Genomic DNA, 22,380 nt, shown 5'->3' on the forward strand with positions numbered 1-22,380 from the left:
CTCATGCTATTTGTACAATACCAAATATTTTTCCAATTATTTTGTTGCCCTGATTGCCCGTATTTCATAAGGCACAGGTCAAAGTTGAAGGAAAAAAAACCCCAGTAAGTGTACTTGTTTTGGCAGGAAAATCCTGTAATCATATCTCTGCATTTTATTCCATTCCAGATAATAGGTATTCTTGTGACTATGTTATTTTTATTCTATTTTGAGACTGGATGCTTATGCATAATGGATGGATAGTTTAAAATGTTGAGATGGAAATGCTCTGCAGTTCTTGAAGTAATTAGCCTTAGAATAACTTCACTGTCACTTTAAATGTACACTATTCGGCATACAGTAAAATGAAATTTTGTTGCATACAGCTCTCAAAGGGTCACCACCTCCAATATATATATATGCATATAGCCACAGATGCTTCTCTACTGGATCTCTAAAACTGTGACCCCCCCCCAACCTTACATAAGCCAACAGCTTGCCAATTAAAACGTGTAAAAGCACATACAGTAACTGCACAATATTGAGCAAAATCAGAGAATTATTTTAGAATCTGGAAACATGTGAAATGTATGCATAATTTTGGTATACAAAATTGCTTTTCTACAAGGTAGGTACCTAAGTGTCATCATTGTGTTGGCTGATGTCATGAACCAAATGTCATGATTTGGGCTTTTTACCCCTGCCCTCTATATGCCTGTGGTCAGTGCCCCATAAAAGAAAACAAAGTTTTCAAAACAGAAGAACTTATTGGACACTGCCAACATTCGGTTTAATTTGGTCTAAGGTAAATGCAATAGGAATCAGGTATTTGTAATGCTAAAGAATAGTTTACAGTCAGTTTAGAAGACATAACATAGGCTTGAATAGCAATAGCACTTAGACTTATATACCGCTTCACATTGCTTTACAGCCCCCTCTAACGGTTACAGAGTCAGCATATTTCCCCCCAAAATCTGGGGGGAATCATTTTACCTACCTCAGAAGAATGGAAGGCTTGAGCCAGTGAGAATCAATATTAAAAAAAAAGTTAAACTACAAAAGGCAAATACAAAACTTAAAAAAAAATCTTTCAAAAAACAGTAAAAAACCCCACAAAACAAACAAGACATTAAAAAAGAAAAGTGTATTAAAAAATTAACACATACATACATACTATCTTCCCTAGTTGAATACTGATTAATATATTACAATATTAGCTTCCCACCAGCGGTGAAATCCCCCCGGTTCTATCCAATTAGCTGAACCAGTAGTGCCGCAATGGGAGGCTCCATCCACCCGCCGGGACATCATTACATCCCATTTTTTAAGCATCTGTGCATGTGCAGAAGGTTCTGCGCGCATGTAGTACACACATGCTCCCATTTCCGAACCGGTAGCGAAGGTAAATGGATTTCACCTCTACTTTCCAGCCCCTTGCAAAAGAGGCCCCAATAATTTTTAAACTATTTATTAGCCTGACATCTATATTAATAGGAAGAACAGTAATAATAAGAAAGGCAAAAATAAAGTTTCAAAACCCTCTCTAACAAACTGTTATTGTAATCACCTTATAGAAAATTTACCATAGCATTTTATCTATCCCAAATCGTCCCAAAAGATAACAGTGATTTATCCGTGATCAAATATCCACATTTGTTTCTTAATACCATCTCTTAATCAATTTTCCTCTGTTAAATATATGTCCAATCTCCAAAGTCGGTCTATCTTCCACCCCAAAAATCCAGATGGAATTGTTTTGCAGTTAAATATGATAAATCCATTCCCCAATCTTTTTAAATCTAAATCTGTGAATTCTAAGTCTGTAGAGGTCATTCCCCCCCACCCCATGAATCTATTGCTTTGAGATCACATTCTTTTTGTGAGTCTAATTTATCTATTGCTAGATCCATCTGAATATTTTCCACAACCATTATCATTTCATCAAACTTTTTTAAAAAAAGCATTCAGATAAGTATTAGATTTTTCCAAAGTGTATTTTTTCAACTGTCTGACATATTTGCTTGTCCATTGCCTGATACATTGGTGTTCTAGGTATCTTGACAAAGATAAAAGCGCAATTTTTAAGGATAAAAAGCAAAATAAAACAAAAGCTTTGAAAAGTGAAGTTAAAAGGCATGCTTAAGAAAATGAACTGCCAAGATATAATATTTTACAAGAAGAGTTCTCCACTCTTCCGAATACAACAAAATACCTTATGCCACCAGACTTGAAATCCTGGGTTTAGAAAATTTAGAACTAAGCCGTCTTCGACATGACTTGAGTTTAACTCATAGAATCATCTATTACAATGTCCTTCCTGTCAAAGACTACTTCAGCTTCAATTGCAACAATACACGAGCACACAATAGATTTAAGCTTAATGTTAACCGCTCCAATCTTAATTGCAGAAAATATGACTTCAGTAACAGAGTTGTTAATGCCTGGAATACACTACCTGACTCTGTGGTCTCTTCCCAAAATCCCCAAAGCTTAAACCAAAAACTGTCTACTATTGACCTCACCCCATTCCTAAGAGGTCTATAATGGGCGTGCATAAGAGCACAGGAGTGCCTACAGTTCCTGTCCTATTGTTTCCTTTCTTTATATTCAATTAATTTAGTTATTACATACTCATACTTATATATATACTTATATATTGTATAGTTATTTCATGCTTACACTCATATACTGTATACTGTGTGACAAAATAAATAAATAAATAAATAAATAAATAAATAAATAAATAAATAAACAAATAAATAAATAAAAGATGAAAGATGGATGCCCATTATTTTCCGACCTTTCCCAGAGGGAACTGGAATCTTTAAGACTCCCCTTCCCAGGTGGGTCCACGGCTGTCTGAAAGCCATCCTGGGTTATTCCTAATTGCTCCCATTCAAATCCAGGGAGCAGTACTGCAAAAAAACCAAAACAAAAAAACAACCCAGGTTTGGCAGCAAAATTAGCAGATTGCCAGCAGGAGAAAGAAAAGTTACTACTGTTCTGCAGCCATCTTGGGAGAAGTCATCGTTGGTTTACTAATAAATACGCTAGTATAATCAATGCAAATTATTGTTTTAAAATATCACAAAAACCTTGCCATTGTAATACCCCTTGGATTAGCATTGATCTAATGTTAATCTTGGTGTTATGTAAATCTTGATGTTATTGGAAGCCTGACAGTCAACAGGCACATAGAGATAAACAACATCTACATATCATTCAAAAGAGACAATTAAAAACCAAAAAGGAAACAAAAAGACTTAAACACCTCCTCATCAGCAATCAACACTCAGATGAACAGAGATCAAAGTTAACATTAGACCAACAATCAAGAAACAACCAAAACCACAATCCAGGAACTATCAATGCAGTCAAACAAGCTAACAATAATCAACTCAAGGAATCACCAAGACCACTCCTACCAACACTGATAGGGCAAGCTACTAGACTAATATATAAAATGAGAGCGGGTCCCATTTCATACTAGCACTGATGATGTTACCTAGTTTGGTAATCAAAGAACTTCAAAGAAACAACCAAGCTCAAAGAGCACCAAGCACCCTGCACCTATATCCCATGTTTCCCCAAAAATAAGACCCTGTCTTATATTTTTTTGAACCTTGAAATAAGTGATTGGCCTTATTTCCGGGGAGGTCTTATTATTTTGGCACTTGGAAGAAACCAGAGAAAATGGCAGGGACCGGCTGTGCATGCGTTTAAATATTTTCAGGGAGGGCTTATTTTCAGGGGGGGTTATTTTATCACATGCGCTCAAAAGCCCAATTGGCTTATTATCAGAGGATGTCTTATTTTTGGGGAAACAGGGTAGCAGACTGGATTTGGACTGCTGCCTCCATAATTTACCACAATAGCCTTAGCTAGCAACTAGATCAGCTCATTGGGCCTCATGACAACGCAGCTTGGTCAAAGTTGTGCTTCTTTTTCTCCTTTAACTCACCCCAATGGCTTATCCCCCATCCTATCTGTCTGTCTGTCTGTCTGTCCGTCCGTCCATCCATCTATCATCCATCCATCTATTCAAAAACAGATAAACATTTTGGTTATATGCTACTACAGCTACATGCTAGGCAAAGGAATCAAAGCTCTAAGGTATTTTTTCTAACTCTGGTTCTTTACTATGTAAAGTAAAGGAAGAATCCCACTGTAATATAAACTAGGAATATGATGCTGCACCTACTTTCCTGATTTCCTCTCCTCTTCCCTGATTTCCCTATCTAATTGGGGAAATCATACATTTAAAGGAAAAAAGTCATTTACAATGGTATCTACTTTAGGAAAGCTAATTTATAAAAAAATAATAATAATTTGAAGCCATAAAGCTAGATCCAGAGATTCCTGTGCAGAAACCGATTCTTGACAAGATTAAGACAATGGCACTCTTCCATTTGTCACTGAACACTTTGCTTATTACAGGGTTGGACAGCGACCCAGATTCAAAGGGGGAACAGGTAATTCTGAGTCCTTATGCAGCACCTGCTGCTTAAAGAAACTGCACTTTTTCTTTGTGCTGCTACTTCCACATGCCATCAGAAAGACATGTTTGGTTTAAGAGGCGTTATGTGCAACAATAAAATAATATCAAGGAATTTAATTTATGTTAGATCAGAAGATTGATACTCTCCTGCAGTATCTCTCTGAAATTCTATCAGATTATCTCAGTCCCCATTATTGTCTGGAAAATAATCTTTGCAGTTTCACATAATTCAGCCTTCAAATGGATTGGATTTCAACTTCTAGTCATCCTAGTTAATTATCATGCTGCTATAGAGAGTAAGGCATATGGGCCTGATGGAAATATGCAACAACCATTACCTAGGTAAAAAGAGCAGAAATATTTTTTAAATCCAGAGCAATGAGACCCCATCGGAAGTGTTAATTCACTGGAATATACTGTAAAAGGGAAGAGGGGAGGAAAAGGTACACCATAATCAGAATTTCAAGGGTCTGATATGATATACCCAATCTCAACAAAAGCAGTTTTAGCCTTCCTGTGGAATTGGTTTCTTGGTCTGTAGAGGTGACATGTTGGCTGACATCTCATTTGACATGGTGGCTGGGGAAATAAAATCAAACATATTTACAAGATATTACGTTAGAGAAAAGCTAACTTTAAAGCTCTCTATGGAAGATGTTATAGGGACGAGGTGGCTCAGTGGCTAAGACACTGAGCTTGTCAAATGAAAGGTCGACAGTTCAGCGGTTCAAATCCCTAGTGCCACCTAACGGGGTGAGCTCCCATTACTTGTCCCAGCTTCTGCCAACCTAGCAATTCGAAAGCACGTAAAAAATGCAAGTAGAAATATAGGAACCACTTTTGGTGGGAAGGTAACAGGGTTCCGTGCGCCTTTGGCACCGTGACCACGGAGACGTCTTCAGACAGTGCTGGCTCTTCGGCTTTGAAACAAAGATGAGGACCGCCCCTAGAGTTGGGAATGACTAAGACATATGTTCGAGGGGAACCTTTACCTTTTTATGGAAGATGTTAAAAGCGTTCTTCTCTAAGCTTCTCAACTGAATTTCATACACCTGCATGAATGAGAAGAGGACACCCCTATATATCTTACAATGTATCTTACAAACTTCATCACCTCTGTCTAGTGTAGAACACTGTTTTCCAGAGGGATCACCTAGTACTGGCTTTGACTTCATCAACCATACAGCCCCACGAAATCTTCTTTGAGGACCGGTTACTTGGTAGTACAAAAGATTTTGTAACTTCCAGCATCTCTTACCATGAACCAGACTGCGTGAGATTGCTTGGACTTTCAGTTCAGCAACACTTAAGAGGATCATCTGATCTACAAAAGGAAAAGTTAAGAGTTTGAAATGGAGAGGTAGAAAGTGTTTTCAGGAAATGTGTAACTGCATTAGTAGAATCTTTTGGGAGCCATTGATTCAGATCTAAAGTACTGTTAGTTCAGGAAAGTAATATAAAGTAATACCATTAGTGTAGAAAGCCAACAAAATAAATATTTACATATAATTTACTCTCATTGGAATGGTTATTAACACTGTTTTATACAGCTAGAGAAAAATCACGTACCAACCAAGAATATTGCAGTTATAAAAGTTACAGCATGATAGTTGTATAAAAGGGAGAAAGAAATTTAAATTGTGCTGCCTGGAACATGCTGTACTTTTGCATGTTGTGGTTTTTGTGCCCTCTTTAAAATGTCTTGTCATGTGGACAAGAAATAAGATATAATCAGCTGCTCTGAAACTGTAGAGCAGATTTAACATCTCTCTTTTGTGTGAAAATCTATGGGAAGAGGACAGCTTTATAACTGCGTTCTTTTAATAATAATTTAAATTATATTACAGCTGTCACAGATTGCTAAGAAAATCCTGTTCTCTCCCCGACTCCAATTACAGTCCCTCCTATTTCTTTGACAATCTTTACAAGAAATCATGCTTAAAAGGATCACGTTCTATATATTGTCTTTGTTGCCAAAGAAAGAATAAGAGACAAAAGACAAGAAGTCAATAATGGAAGGATTATTTTGCTGCAAAGAGGATGGATGCTTATCTCCTGCTTTGATAGAGCCCCATTTTCTATGATATATCTTGTGCAATGAAAAAAAAAACATTAGGAGTAAAGGTTTGTTAGTGAAGGAAGTCACAAACAAGGCAAGGAAGCAACAATTTGTTCAAATTCATTTTTAAGAAACTTTATGCATTTTCTATTGCTGCATTTGAGCCACTCCTCATGGAAGAAATATCAATATATTATATATATTGTATAATATATATTGTATATATATATTGTATAAAATATACAATATACAATATACTGTTATGATTTATATTGATATTGATTGTTCCTGATTGCTTATTTGTACCCTATGCTTATCATTAAGTGTTAAATTGTACCCTGTGACCATCATTTGTGTTGTAAATGTTGTACTTTGATGAAGGTATCTTTTCTTATATGTACACTGAGAGCATATGCACCAAGACAAATTCCTTGAGTGTCTAATCACACTTGGCCAATATTCTATTCTATTCTTTTGGCAATGAGACACACACCCCTTCACTGAACAGACACTAATGGTCATCTCTTTTTTAAAAATTATAATGCCATATTTTGTCCACAATAACCTAAAGCAGGGATGTCCAAACATTTAGTCTTTGGCCTAATTTCATACTGCCTTCAGACTAATTTTAAAGCATGTTGCAAACAAGCAATTAAGACCTCTGGCCATATCAGTCTTCTTCCCAGTCAGGGAAACAGAAAATAGAACTACAGTAAAAAGAAGAAAGACACACAGAGAAAGCAAAAAAAAAAAAAAAGAGGATCCTTCAAGCACTTTCAACTCATTCTCAACAACTTGCATTTCATCTACCGTGGATGTAACCATGTGGGATAAAACAGTGGGAGCTGTTATGGGAAAGGGAAAATGCTAAGTTTACATAAAGAACTATACAGAATGTCAGACCAGTCATATGCCTTGTCCCATTTGTTTAGGGAGATTTAGGAATTTGGGTGTAGAAATTTTCTTTGATCTTTTACAAGGAATCATTCATGACCAGGCTATACACGACCTTTTATCAATCACACACACTATTATTTTCCATTACATATATCCTTAGGGATGTTGCTTCATCTACACTCTCCCACCCCACCCCCCACAGAAAGAGAAAATAATGTGTCACAATGACACTTAAAATTTTGTATATGAGACTATGACGCAAAAAGGAATCTCTTGAAACCCTATTCTTCAAATTATATAAGGGGCCCCTTTTTTCATAAAATGTAAGATTGGAAGGAAGCCAGTTTGGTGTAGTTTTTAAGGCATTAGGCTAGAAAGTGGAAGGCTAATCAATTCTAATCTCACCTTGGGCATGAAGCTAGATTGGTAACCACAGTGAAGCCATGGTGGCACAGTGGTTAGAATGCAGTATTGCAGACTAACTCTGCCCAGCCAGGAATTTGATCCTGATCAACTCAAGGTTGATTCAGCCTTCCATCCTTCCGAGATGGATAAAATGAAGACCCAGATTGTTGGGGGCAATATGCTGACTGTAAATCGCTTAGAGAGGGCTGGTAAGCACTGTGAAGTGGTATATAAGTCTAAGCGCTATTGCTATTGCTAACGTTGGGCTATTCACTTTATCTCAGTCCTAGGAAGGAGACAATGGCAAACCACTTCTGAAAAACTTTGCTGGGAAAACTGCAGGAATTTATCCAGGCAGTCTCTTAGAACTGGACATGATTCAATAGAAGAAGAAGAAAAGATTGGAGGACAAATATTAACTTTCAAGGAATTTCTGTAGTGTGTTTACAAGTATATGACGCATAGCAGAGATGTACATCTTTGGTTACATGCTTTGGCTGCTGTATTTGATATGGTAGAAACCACATATCAACTAGTGATTTGGGCCAAAATAACTCTAAATCAAGACTAGAATAGAGTCTTTAGCTCTCTGCCTTTAACACAAATTGGCTCTGATGATGACGCCTCTGGCCAACTTAAAGGGAAGAAGATAGAAAACAAGAGGAGGGGGAGTAGGAAAACTGATTATATTTAAAACATGAAGTCCAAATCAATTTTATATTTTTATATTTATATTTTAAAAAATGCTGATCAAGCCATTATTTGCCCATTTTTCTGTTAAAAGGTTTTCGGAGCAATCTTGACTATGACCCTAAACCACTGATAAATGAATTGAAACAAGCTCAATAACTATTTTCTCCTCCCACGTTCCCTGTTATGACTCTGATGGTGCAGGTATTCCTGACTTCAGGATCATGTCATCAGATTCTGTTATTCATTCTATCCCTTTTTATAAAATCATGCTTAAATAAAGAAACTGTTTGGGAACCTGAATAATTTTTGACGTGTTCTCTAAGGGGAACATTGCCTACCTCCGATCTTGAAAAATTCCTCGCAGCCAAACATCACTACTTGTAACTTCTGATTTAACACTGCTTTTAAGGTAAGCACCCCCATTTCATCTACTCCCACAGGGCTGTATGCATTTTTTCTTATTTCAAAGGAATGCTTGCAATTTTGTGGTATTATGCAAACCTTAATTAGCGATCCACAAGATGTCTTGAATACTAGTGCCTAAGGTGTGACACAAATATTTGGTGGTAGATTTCCAGAAGTCTGGAAAAATATCCTCTTAAAAGAAATATTTAAGAATTGAGTCACTGGAGTCTGACTGGGAAATGCTGTTAGAAAATAATTCCTCTAATAGTTAATGAATGTCTGTCTACTGGAGAAGGCACAATGCCTTCTGTGTACAAAGCAGGATGTTTGAGCTTCCTTTCATCTTGGAAAGACTTTTTGCTAAGTAGATGTTGTTTACCAGCATCAGCCTGGTATGGTGACTGAGAAATCATTTCCATTTCTTGGTTAACAGGATCTTTTTTGCTATTGGACAGCTCTAAGTCACTGTTTATAAGCAGTGGGTTTAGTCAGTAAAGAGAATGCTTGATCCTGCTATTATAAACGCTTACAGATGCAGATGTTGTTTAAGTATAACTTTAAGCTGAATTATTAGAATAGAATAGATTTTTTTTGTATTGCCAAGTGTGATTAGACACACAAGGAATTTGTCTTGGTGCATATGCTCTCAGCGTAGATAAAAGAAAAGAATCATAAAGTACAATACTTAATGATAGCCATAGGGTACAAATAAGCAATCAGGAAACAATATCAATATAAATCATAAGGATAGAAGCAACAAAGTTACAGTCATACAATCATAAGTGGAAGGAGATGGGTGGTGGGAACGATGATAAGATTAATAGTCGTGCAGACTTAATAAATAGTTTGAAAGTGTTGTGGGAATTAGTTGTTTAGCAGAGTGATGGAGTTTGGGAAGAAACTGTCCTTGTGTCTGGTGTGCAGTTCTTGTGTTCTGGTGTGCAGGAATCTATAGCATCATTTTGAGGGTAGGAGTTGAAACAGTTTATGTCCAGGATGTGAGGGGTCTGTAAATATTTTCACAGCCCTCTTTTTGACTCGTGCAGTATACAAGTCCTCAATGGAAGGTTTGTGCTATTTGCATTTCATGACTTTACTATCTATTTTTCAATGTGTTCTAAGCTTCTTGCTGTGTGTAAGCATATACTTGGTATCAGAAGATAACAACGGATGAACAAAATCCAGTCCCATTTAGAAATCATGATATTATCAGTTTATAAAGCAACGCCACAATCCCATTAAAGCCTACCCTATTTAAAATCAGTCGCTAGTAACAGTAAATTGAGCCAAAAGTCTTGGTAAAAGAGATCATCCAGTCATGCCAAAGGGATAATCTACTACTACCAGCTTATTCTGAAGTTAAACTGCAGCAAAAAGCCTATCAGAAGTATACCCTGCCATATGGATTGGGATTGTAACGTATTAGGGTAACCCTATGTTGCCATGGCAGCTATTAAGTCCTTAGTTGGTCCTCTTCGTCCACTCTATTGCTATGCAGGAGCTACTATTTGTCTTCAAGAGGCATGATAGCTGGATTCACATAACAACAGAGACTAGGTTTAGTGGAATAGTTAAAGCATCAAGTTAGAAACTGGGAAATTGTGAATTCCAGTCTCACCTTGGAGTTAGGTGACCTTGGGCCAATCCCTCTATCTCAGACTAGGAAGGAGATAACTACTTCTGAAGTCTGAAGAAAATTGCAAGGATTTGTTCACACAGTTGCTAGGAGTCAAAACTAACTTGAAGGTACACACATACGTAACAGAGACTGCAGACTGAGTGACACGAGAACCAGTGGTGGTATTGAAATAATTTTGCAACCGGTTCTCTGCCCTAATGACTATGTGGGTGGGCATGGCCAGGGGGTGTGACAGGCAGCACTTGGCGGAGGCATATCCCTGGGAGCAAAACTGGGCCATGGGGGGGCGCCATCCCATGCCCCATTTTGGGCTTAGTAGCTTCCTTGCAGCCTCCTGGGAGTGAAAACGGGCCATGTGGGATTATGCCGCACCCCCACACCCCATTTTGGGCCTAGGAACCCTCCCTGCAGTCACCTGGGCATGAAAATGGGCTGCAGGGGGGACACTGCCCCCGCCACCCTATTTTGGGCCTAGGAGGCCTCTCTGAAGCCCCCTGGGAGTGAAAACAAGCAGCGGGGGGCACGCTGCTCCCCCATGCTTGTTTTGGGCCTTGTAGGCCTCCCTGCACTTACATGGGAGCCAAAATAGGGTGTGTGGGGACTTCTGGAAAGGGCAGGGAAGGGTGAGGCCAGCCAGCAATTTAACTACTGGTTCGCCTGAACCAGCCTGAACCGGCTGAATCCCACTACTGACAAGAACCCTGTTCTGTTTTTCTAGCCCAAAATGATGAACAATACTTCAAAACTGCCTCACAGATTATTACTCTAGATGGAGGTAGAATATTTGACAATTTGGTTTATATATAAAACAAAGTAGATAAATACTTCACTTGATCCTCCTGGTGATGCTAATGTTGCTCTGAATTAAAGCAATTTGTCCCAGTCTGCCTAGCCAGGTCTGAGTAATATATACAGCATATAGAGTTCAACAATAGAAGGATACTTTTTTATTACAAATTGACCTGATATTCAGAAACAGTCCAATCAAAGAGAGCCGCCTGACATAACTGCCTAGAATTGGAAGGAGTAGCTTTCAACTCTCTGAAGTCCTTTCTTTCCTAGTTCATGTTTATGATGCATAACATCGTATAAGGAATATATCAGAGACTGGAAATCTAGCAGACAAAGGAAATCTCAGTTGTTCATGAAAGCATGACACAGAGATCAAACTAACAAGATCTACAGAAGTCAAATGGGAAAAGTATAAAGCAAAAAAAAAAAGTTAGGAGATAAAGAACATAAAACTGCTATCTAAATATAAGTCACTTGATGTACTCTTCTGTTCCAATGAAGTAGGAAAACAGAGAAAATATTACAAGATAAGCCAACATGTAATGATTACCTGGCAAAATTCTTTGTTAAGGATATGAGTTTTGCTTCAAACTGCATTCTGATGGGAAATATTTGAAACATTTAAAATGTTTGAGCCCTGAAAACAATGTGAAACTAGCGTAAACCGCTTGCTACTTTTTTGTAACTCAGAATGCCAAGAATAGTTGGGGTTGACAGATTTTGTTTACTGAAACTGGCTACCTACGTAACACACAGAAGAAAAAAATGACCCAAGGGATGATTTTAAAACGTGCTCAAAATAATAAATCCTTGTAGGGATTAGTTGAAATAGAAGCAGAAAATCAGAGTTCTGCTCTTCTCAACAGATGTTTCTCTCATTTCTTTAAGTAAGTACTTAGAGGTTCAGCTAATCAACTGGACAAAATAGTTTCAACTGTATTCTTTTCAATTAACATTTTCTAACTTGGACACAAGCGAATCAGGCTTAAGTGTACTTGCTGTGCTATTTATTTCCTTTCCTATATGATCATTCATCATCATCATCAACAACAACAACAGCAATAAGAACAACAACAAAAAATGGCCAATTTTGCAGTAGTTGGGCAGTTGATGCTCAGAACAAGCAACCATTTCAAGTATTTAGCAAGTTCAGGCATTATATTTGATATACTTTTTAATTACATCAAAAACTGCTGTCTTCCATTCTTTCATTAAGAAGGAAAATATAGTATTTACCCTCAGCTCTACAACTAGTAAACAAAGCCTGAAATTCTGAAATCTCATCAACAGAACCAAAGACTGAGCAAAAACTCAGCAACAGTTCCATCACATCCCCATGCAGAAGAGCAAACACAAAGGATACATAAATCAACACAGAAGTCATCACAAATTTTAAAGTGAGTTTCAACAAGCTATAAGAGCAAGGATAGAGTGCACAAACTCAAAGGTTAACAAATCAACCACACAGAGTGTTTCATTGAAGCAACAACAACAACAACAAAAATGGCCAATTTTGCAGTAGTTGGGCAGTTGATGCTCAGAACAACAACAAAAAATGGCCAATTTTGCAGTAGTTGGGCAGTTGATGCTCAGAACAAGCAACCATTTCAAGTATTTAGCAAGTTCAGGCATTATATTTGATATACTTTTTAATTACATCAAAAACTGCTGTCTTCCATTCTTTCATTAAGAAGGAAAATATAGTATTTACCCTCAGCTCTACAACTAGTAAACAAAGCCTGAAATTCTGAAATCTCATCAACAGAACCAAAGACTCAGCAACAGTTCCATCACATCCCCATGCAGAAGAGCAAACACAAAGGATACATAAATCAACACAGAAGTCATCACAAATTTTAAAGTGAGTTTCAACAAGCTATAAGAGCAAGGATAGAGTGCACAAACTCAAAGGTTAACAAATCAACCACACAGAGTGTTTCATTGAAGCAACAACAACAACAGCAATAAGAACAACAACAAAAAATGGCCAATTTTGCAGTAGTTGGGCAGTTGATGCTCAGAACAAGCAACCATTTCAAGTATTTAGCAAGTTCAGGCATTATATTTGATATACTTTTTAATTACATCAAAAACTGCTGTCTTCCATTCTTTCATTAAGAAGGAAAATATAGTATTTACCCTCAGCTCTACAACTAGTAAACAAAGCCTGAAATTCTGAAATCTCATCAACAGAACCAAAGACTGAGCAAAAACTCAGCAACAGTTCCATCACATCCCCATGCAGAAGAGCAAACACAAAGGATACATAAATCAACACAGAAGTCATCACAAATTTTAAAGTGAGTTTCAACAAGCTATAAGAGCAAGGATAGAGTGCACAAACTCAAAGGTTAACAAATCAACCACACAGAGTGTTTCATTGAAGCAACAACAACCTAAAAGCTACACAAAGCAAAAGAGCATGAAATCCAAGGACTTCTCCAAAGTTCCAAACTACAGCGCCAACTAACAAACTTTAAATGGAACCTGAACGTGCAACATTGAATGAATACGCTTTGCATTCATAGCTCTACAGCATTAGTAGGATTTGTGTAGAAAGCACCATAGTTTGTGCATACACAGGCATCTTTTAATCCTCTCACCTCTTCTGCAGGCAAAATGAAACACAGCACACTATGCACGCAACCTACCTACTTAACCCATCCATATTAATGGCAAATGTGAATGCTAATTTCATAGAAGATTTTGATTAACTGTATCATCAGAGTCATGACTGTATACCTTTAATATCAAGGAACATTTTTAGCTTTACTTACAGTGTTTTACATCTTGTTTTCTATCTAGTCCTCCCTCAAGCTTTTATGTATTGGCTAGCTTCCATTACCTTATGCCAGTTACCAAGTGGTTCAGATGTGTACTACTTTCCATTACACCCTTATAAAAACAAAAGAAAAACATTATTTCAGTTGCACCATTCTAGAACCTACATGCATTTTCATTTTGGTATTCAACTGCTTTGAAACTCATCAAATTTGGTACTCAACGCATTTTGACATGAAAATTTTATCCCAACACTCATCGTTTGTTTGGTATGCAACACACAAGCTAAAACTTGTCAATGTTGTCTGCTTGTGACTCACTACATTATTCTTTATGGGAAAATTTGTTTGGTACTCATAGTTTTTGGTACTCATCGTGCCTCCCAAACCAAATTAATAATGAGTACTAAGGTACCATTGTATACGAAGAAGCAAAGGCATAATTGCAATGGCATCCTAAGACACTGACTGAAAATTTCTTTCCTTGGTGAACTTCATTGTTTAGGAAGGAGAATGCAAAGCAGAGTGGTATGTCTCTATTTTCATATCATCAAAATATTCTTGCTCCCTTTCCCCCAATAGACCCTTCAGCAATTAATAAAAAAAAACCATATATATTGCTATATATTTCTGATATCAGAAGCTTTTTTCCAGCTATTCCCGAATTACAGATTTTAACAGTGACATCCATCTTTCATGCAAAACTGAAAGCCTAATTAATTTCAGTAACTTTAAACACAAATTAATACACAATATTCTCAGATCACTTAATTCATAAGTATCAAGCATTGCTAACATCCTTGTACAGTATTTTGTGACGATTCATCAATTGCATTTGATACTTTACTCAAAGTGAGCCACTTCATATTATATAGGTGGAAATAAAAATGGTATTTTCAAAACAATATTTGTATATTAGGTTCGGTAGGTTGATTACTTGCAGTTTTTTACTATTTGGTTTTAATGACGCAAGCTGTTCACGAAGTACATAATATGTGCTTCTGCACATGAGAGTACGCGACAGGCTATCTAAATATAGTGGATACACTTCCCATCAATGCTGTAGTAATTTGACCTTTCCCAAACCATATAATTTCACCATAAGCAAAGCCAGATGTAAGAATATTTCTAGGGACACAGAGCCTACAGAAATATTAGTAAAAGGCTTGTGAGGTCTGGGTAGTAAACGTGGTCAAGAAACATAAGAACAAAATTAGCAGTGGCTGAGCTACATGCTTTGTTACCCAACTTTCAGCAAATAACTAGGAAATCTTTATCCTGCTTCATTGGGATACGGGCTAGGGTCTTCATTTAATGTTTTTTGGGTGGCAAGGGCTAGAGTAGGCAGGGTGATGATGCCAAGTGAAGAGACCAAGCTTTTCTGTGCATGATTCCCATGATTGGCTGGTGTTTTAGCATTCTGTTCTCTTTGGGCTTAGACTACATTTTTTTTTTGGAATTGTTTCCTGCCACAAAAACAGCAAGAAATTATGTCAACATATTCAAGAACATTGGTCAGAGGATTCTTCAAAAATACACACAAAAAGATCTGATAGTTGCTTGCATCCTTAGAACTCCAGGTTGTCCTTCCTTGCTGTAGAACAAGCCTAGGGTAAGTATGCTGCATCCTTAGGCCAGGAAAAAAAAATCCCTCAATCCTCTTTGCTCAGTCATTTGAAAAAAGCTACATTTTTTTGTGTTGCAATTTTGGGAAACATTCATGCAGTGAAGTTGTTAAAAGATCTATGAAAAAAAGGGAGACAAATCACTTCCTGATGGCATCTTCCTGATGTGGGAAGTAGACATTTTTGCATTGTTGCTATATACTGTATATAATAGCTCTTTAAATGATTGTGCATGTCCCTGTGTTGTGGATATAGAAGTCTAATGATTTAATACAAAGGCAAAAGAGAATGAGAAAAATGGGCAATAGTTATAATAATCACTGAGCCTAGAACAAATACATCAGATTTAAACAAATCAATGAACAAATTTTATTTTCTGTATTTAAAAAAACTGAATTTCAACTGAAATATTGGATTCAGTATAAGATCAAATAAAAACAAGACTTTTACTCAGTTTTTCCTTTTTTGACCAGTTTTATTTTTTTATAGCTCAGTTTTGTCCCATTTTCATATATACATAATTTGAAGCTTTGAAGACACTTTTCCTTGAACATGAATTATATGCAGTTTTCAACGGATGACATTTTGAACTGAATTGAGCTACAATTTTCATTTTAAACATAATTTTTGTTTCCAAATTTGCATTATAATTCAATAAACTGAAAATACAACATATAGAGATGTATTTTTGTTTATCTGTAGATTCAAACAGTATGATTTTGGTTAGTGTTCATGAAATACAAGCTTAATGGATTCTGCCTTCCAGCCCCAATTCAGTCTAATGGAATTCCATCTTATTAGTATCCAATCACCTATGTTTTGAAATGAGAGTTATCTTTTTTTTGGGAGGGGTATGGATGGACTAACTAATCTCAGATTGATCTCATTTTTATAATAGTTACCCAATTAATGACAGATGTGCAGAATCTAAATTCTTTTCTCCGATCAATAGTTTTATTAGTCAATTCTTTAAAGCCTGTGAACCTGTTTGTGAACCTTATTCTTCTGATGAATTGAGAGATTGGTTGGTCCTTGGGTATCCTTCACCAAAGGATTATTAAAAAGACTTTTCATTTTAATTCAGCCATTCACTTTTGCATTGCAAACAATTATTTAAGATGTGCAATAACAAATGGAGAACAATACAATAGTTACGAACACTGCACATTTAAAGAGCTATATCTGGAATCTATCTACAACAGATGGAAATTTTTCATACAGTAGACAATCCTAGTAATTTAATAAATTTATTTATTTATTTATTTATTTATTTATTTATTTATTTATTTATTTATTTATTAAATTTTTATACCGCCCTTCTCCCAAAGGACTCAGGGCGGTGTACAGCCAAAAATAAAACACAAGATATATACAATTAAAACCAACATTTAAAACATAGCAAATTATAAAAGGCTGATAATTAAAAATTTAGATTTAAAATTTTAAAAATATTTACAAAACCCCAAATTAAAATTCAACACTATTATGCCAGTCCCACTTGAATGAATAAGTGTGTTTTTAGCTCACGACGGAAGGTCCGAAGATCAGGCACTTGACATAGGCCAGGGGGAAGTTCGTTCCAGAGCGTTGCTGCCCCCACAGAGAAGGCCCTACTCCTGGGGGCCGCCAGCCGACACTGTTTGGCGGACGGCACCCTGAGGAGACCCTCTCTGTGAGAGTGTACGGGTCGGTGGGGTGAACAAAGGTGAACAATTTTTAAAATTTACTCGTTCTCACATATTTCCAGACATTCCAATTTTGTGGATAATGTAACATTGGAAGGGCTGTAAATAGGGGAAGAACCCCAGAATGTTTCAAGTGAAACATAGTTGAAGAAATATTTTCAACAATAGCAAAGCAACTGGATTAGATGACACAGTTGAACCATTTTAGATGGTTGATTTGATCAATATTTGGATTTCATTAATATGTCATGTAATAATCAGTAACACCTAATCAAGATATCTTTCCATGGTTGTATTTTTATACCCAGAAATGCAGCAAAATTCTGATCAGAAGAGGTAAAGTTAGCATCTCATTAACCAGCTGGTGGAGTAGCCATTTTGCTTTTAATCTACTCACAATGGATCCCAGTATACATGGTACAATGGTGATAACATTTAGCACATTTCCCTTGTCTTCATATAAGTTCCAGATATTGCATATTGCTTTAGCTCCCACAAATCATTAGGTTTACCACCTGTAATGTATTAGCCCAATATGTTCTGTTGTTAAGTGAGACATTTGTTAAGTGTGTTTTGCTCCATTTTACAATTTTTCTTGCCTCAGTTGGTAAGTGAATCATTGGAGTTGATAAGTTAGTAACCCAATTGTTAAGTGAATCTGTCTTCCTCATTGACTTTCAAAAAGTTGCAAAAGGTGCATACCTGACCTTCGGATACAGAAATAGTCATAAATATGAACCAGTTGCCAACCTTCTGATTTTTGATCAAATGATCATGGAAATGCTGCCAAGGTTGTAACTGTGAAAAACATTGTAACTTTGAATGGTTTGCCATTGAACGGTTACCACTTTGCTATTGTAACTCTGAAGAGTTACTAAACAAACTGTTGTAAATCAAGGACTATGTGTATTATGGATTAAGGGTTCATAGTTCTGGATTTAGAAGAGCACGACTATGCAGTATGTTTGGATTCATACTAAGGTTGTGCCAAGCTTTGAAGGTGATTAGCTTCCAAAAAAAAGTCTTTGTAAAGGATTCTCTTAAGTGAGGCTGCCCTGTTCCATTGTGCTGCATTGCACTGACCCCCTTGGGTGGCAGTTCCAGTTGCTCAAATATGAACTGTCTTGTCTAGGAGTATTGTTACAGGCAATGGTGGGATTCAAAAATTGTTACTACCTGTTCTCTGGGTGTGGCTTGGTGGGTGTGGTGTGGCTTGGTGGGCGTGGCGTGGCTTGGTGTGCATGACAAGGGAAGGATACTGTAAAATCTCCATTCCCATCCCACTCCAGGGGAAGGTTACTGCAAAATCCCCATTTCCTCCCAATCAGCCGGGACTCAGGAGGCAGAGAATAGATGGGGGCGGTGGCGGTCAGAGGTGGTATTTACCTATTCTCCGAACTATTCAAAATCTCCGCTACCAGTTCTCCAGACTGGTCAGAACCTGCTGAATACCACCTCTGCTTACAGGGAAGAGATCTAATTAATCAGTGGAACAACTTGCCTCCAGAAGTTTATTTTTTATTTGCATTTATATCCCGCCCTTCTCCGAAGACTCAGGGCGGCTTACACTATGTTAGCAATAGTCTTCATCCTATTTGTATAGTTATATACAAAGTCAACTTATTGCCCCCAACAATCTGGGTCCTCATTTTACCTACCTTATAAAGAATGGAAGGCTGAGTCAACCTTGGGCCTGGTGGGACTTGAACCTGCAGTAATTGCAGGCAGCTGTGTTAATAACAGACTGTCTTACCAGTCTGAGCCACAGAGGCCCTGTAAAGTTATAACTTTAAGGATGCAGATTGCATGGGAAAAGTGACCAGAAAGATTAGACTCCCAACGCAGTATAGTGAAAAAAGGCGGCTACGCCGGTGACAGAAAATGAACATTGTAAGTATTGGGGAAATGAGAATTTAATGCCAAGATTTAATGTAAAATAGTTAAGAAAATTAAGATTACACTTAAGAAAGGATTTGAAAAGGAATTAATTTATACACAAGTCCAAGCGATTCTTAACCTGTCCTGATATTTGTTGATTCTAATCAGGAAATTATGATGAAGTCACATTTAGACGAAATGAATTTAGATGAAGTCACATCTGATAGTTCTTGAATAGTTAGAACTGTTCCTGTATTCTCTATAATAAACATCCATCTATCATATGGATATAAAAAATACCTTGAAATATCTCTGTGACCAGAGTTATTTGATGTCTTTGGAATTTATTAATTTTTTTACTTTTTCCAATAACCCAATAACCTTTCTAGCATCTTAGAAAACAAACTCTCACTATTTAGTAAATACCATATTTCCTCATACTGCACCTCCTGTTCATTTGAATATATTTTTATTCCAAGCGTAAAAGAGCCATTAGAAGCCCCAGGGAGAACGGTGTTCTATTGAATTAACAGGAAGAGATGGCAATATTATTTTTCCTGCCCTGGTAGTTCTCCCCATATTTTCCAGTATCACTTGCCCACAAAATGTGGCTGATGCAGGATTACTTTATGCCTTTCTGACTGAGGTCTGTTCCACAGAACATTCAACTACTAATTGCCCCACAAAACTTTAAAATCTTGTTTGGTTTTCCTTGTTCCCTCCCTAACCAAATTACTTTAGAAATCATATACAGCTCACTCTCCCTTTCTAACCTTCTAATTTAGTATCATTTTAATATAAATTGTTTCCAGATTAGAAATGCACATGGTATTTTTTTTCCCTTTGGAGCTTGACATTTTTCTATCCTTTATCGCCTGTGGTTGTGGTTGTGGTTGTGGATGTGGATGTGTGCACATACACACTCACATTTCATTTCCTCCACTGCTATTCCACTCCATGCTGATTACTAATGTGAAAGTCCAGCTGCTTGGCTATGGCTCTCCAGCTAGTCATTTCTTCTACATTCAACACTCTATCATGTGAAACAGCAATCCAAATTTCCAAAGCAACAGCTACACTCTTAACCTTATCTTGTTTCTTTCAAAGATATTCTTCCTATATGATTGAAAAGCACAGCAACCTTCTACCGTTATGCTGCTATCCAATCCTCCTGCAATCAGTTCCGAAGGGACTTCTGGTTACTGTATTCAAAAAGCAAGACACCATGATATTTGCTGGCCATCACTTCATGTGGATTGCCTCCTCCTAATTCCTTTCTGAACGCTTTGTAAACATTGCAAAATATTATTAAACAATAAATAGGAATACACAGAATCAAAAGTAGCAGATTCTAGATTAATTTCTGCAAAAATTCATAAAACACTAATACTTAACATAACATAACAACATAACAACAGAGTTGGAAGGGACCTTGGAGGCCTTCTAGTCCAACCCCCTGCCTAGGCAGGAATCCTACACCATCTCAGTCAGATGGTTATCCAACATTTTCTTAAAAATTTCCAGTGTTGGAGCATTCACAACTTCTGCAGGCAAGTCGTTCCACTTATTAATTGTTCTCACTGTCAGGAAATTTCTCCTTAGTTCTAAGTTGCTTCTCTCCTTGATCAGTTTCCACCCATTGCTTCTTGTTCTACCCTCAGGTGCTTTGGAGAACAGCCCGACTCCCTCTTCTTTGTGGCAACCCCTGAGATATTGGAACACAGCTATCATGTCTCCCCTAGTCCTTCTTTTTATTTATGGTTAATGTGTAGAGATGCACACAAAAAAAAGAAGACAAGTCTCAGTATTGCTATTAAGTAAAATATTCAAAGAACATTTCCAATAATGTGTATACGGGCATGTAACTTCTACAAATTGAAAATATGAACATTGTCAAAGTCACTAGGGCAGGAATGAATTGAGAAGACAGCTGGGCAGAGTAACTTATGATGCTTTATGTTGTTGTTGTTCCTTTCTCTTTTCTCTTCCTATGGCCTTTGCAGTGTGAGAGCATTACTAGGTACAGTTTCAGTTCAATTGAAACAAATTAATTCCCTGGGCAATGATGTCACTGGGTACTTATCATAGAGTTAGAGGAAGTACAACTCTCTTCTGCACCATTGTTTTAGCATTCAGTTGAATCACTAGCGAGAGGAGCTGCTCCACTCACCCTTGGCTCCCAGCAATTCATCTCAAAAGAGTGATGGAATGGCAGGAATTAATAAAAGCTCTAATATACAAACTCATGCCAAGAGATGCCATCAGGGGATAAGAAATACAGTTGCCCTATTTTATGGTGGATGTACTTTTCAATGAGAAACTGAGGGGCAAACTCCGCCCATCATTGGCCAAAGGCTGAGCATGGAGTGGTGGAAGTACCCCTACTCTCCCTATCAGTTAGAAAGGTTTTGATTGGCTGTCACATTTTTGAATGCACTTCCGATTCTTCGATAACTTCGAAGGATTACAAGTATGCTCTATGTATATTGCAGTTAAACTTATTCACATTAGGAAAGGAACAAAATGCACTCACTTTGTATTTGGAAATGAACCTATATAATTTCATAATTTCTGAGCCATCATGCAGTTAAAAAATTATCCTACAGGATTTGTATTTTTCTGAATATTGTGGTGTGGTTTTTCCATAAGAAATAACCACATTAGGGGAAAAGCATATGTTTATTAGTGGACATTATTAGTGGAACTAACAGATATGGATATATTTTTCACATTGGTCCAAATGTTTAAAATGCATATTTTAGAAAAATATATGTGAAAATATGCTACCTTATAAAAATATATCTATTTGTAAAAATTGCAATAGGACAACATAAAATATGAAGAGATGAGGACAAAATTTCTTTGGTTTCCTTTTATATTGCTAATGTAATAGCCAAGGGTTTTATGATCTTAGTAAGGGTAAGTTAAGGAGACCGAACATTCAATACAGATTTCATGTAGTATATAGCATGACACCCATCATGCTCATACAACTTTGTACACAGTGCTGGTTCTTATCTAAAACCAAGCACAGCAGATTTAAAT

At 36.9% G+C, this 22,380-nt stretch overlaps 1 protein-coding gene across 11 annotated transcripts in view; it reads right to left on the minus strand.

Moving 5' to 3' along the window:
• Positions 1 to 22,380, minus strand: part of PDE7B (phosphodiesterase 7B) — a 243,017-nt gene that overhangs the window by 57,638 nt on the left and 162,999 nt on the right. For 3 of the 11 annotated variants that reach the window (XM_058171260.1, XM_058171247.1, XM_058171221.1), the window contains one exon: positions 5,736 to 5,801. The exons of 4 other annotated variants lie outside the window; for them this stretch is intronic. In XM_058171260.1, the coding sequence (XP_058027243.1) occupies positions 5,736 to 5,801 (66 nt within the window). Of the gene's footprint in view, positions 1 to 3,940; positions 4,017 to 5,469; positions 5,530 to 5,735; positions 5,802 to 22,380 lie in introns of all 11 variants that reach the window. 4 more of the 11 variants (XM_058171269.1, XM_058171285.1, XM_058171276.1 and 1 more) reach the window with 3 other exon arrangements.

The sequence above is a fragment of the Ahaetulla prasina genome, chromosome 1 (genome assembly GCF_028640845.1).
Source record: "Ahaetulla prasina isolate Xishuangbanna chromosome 1, ASM2864084v1, whole genome shotgun sequence".
Classification (NCBI taxonomy): domain Eukaryota; kingdom Metazoa; phylum Chordata; class Lepidosauria; order Squamata; family Colubridae; genus Ahaetulla; species Ahaetulla prasina.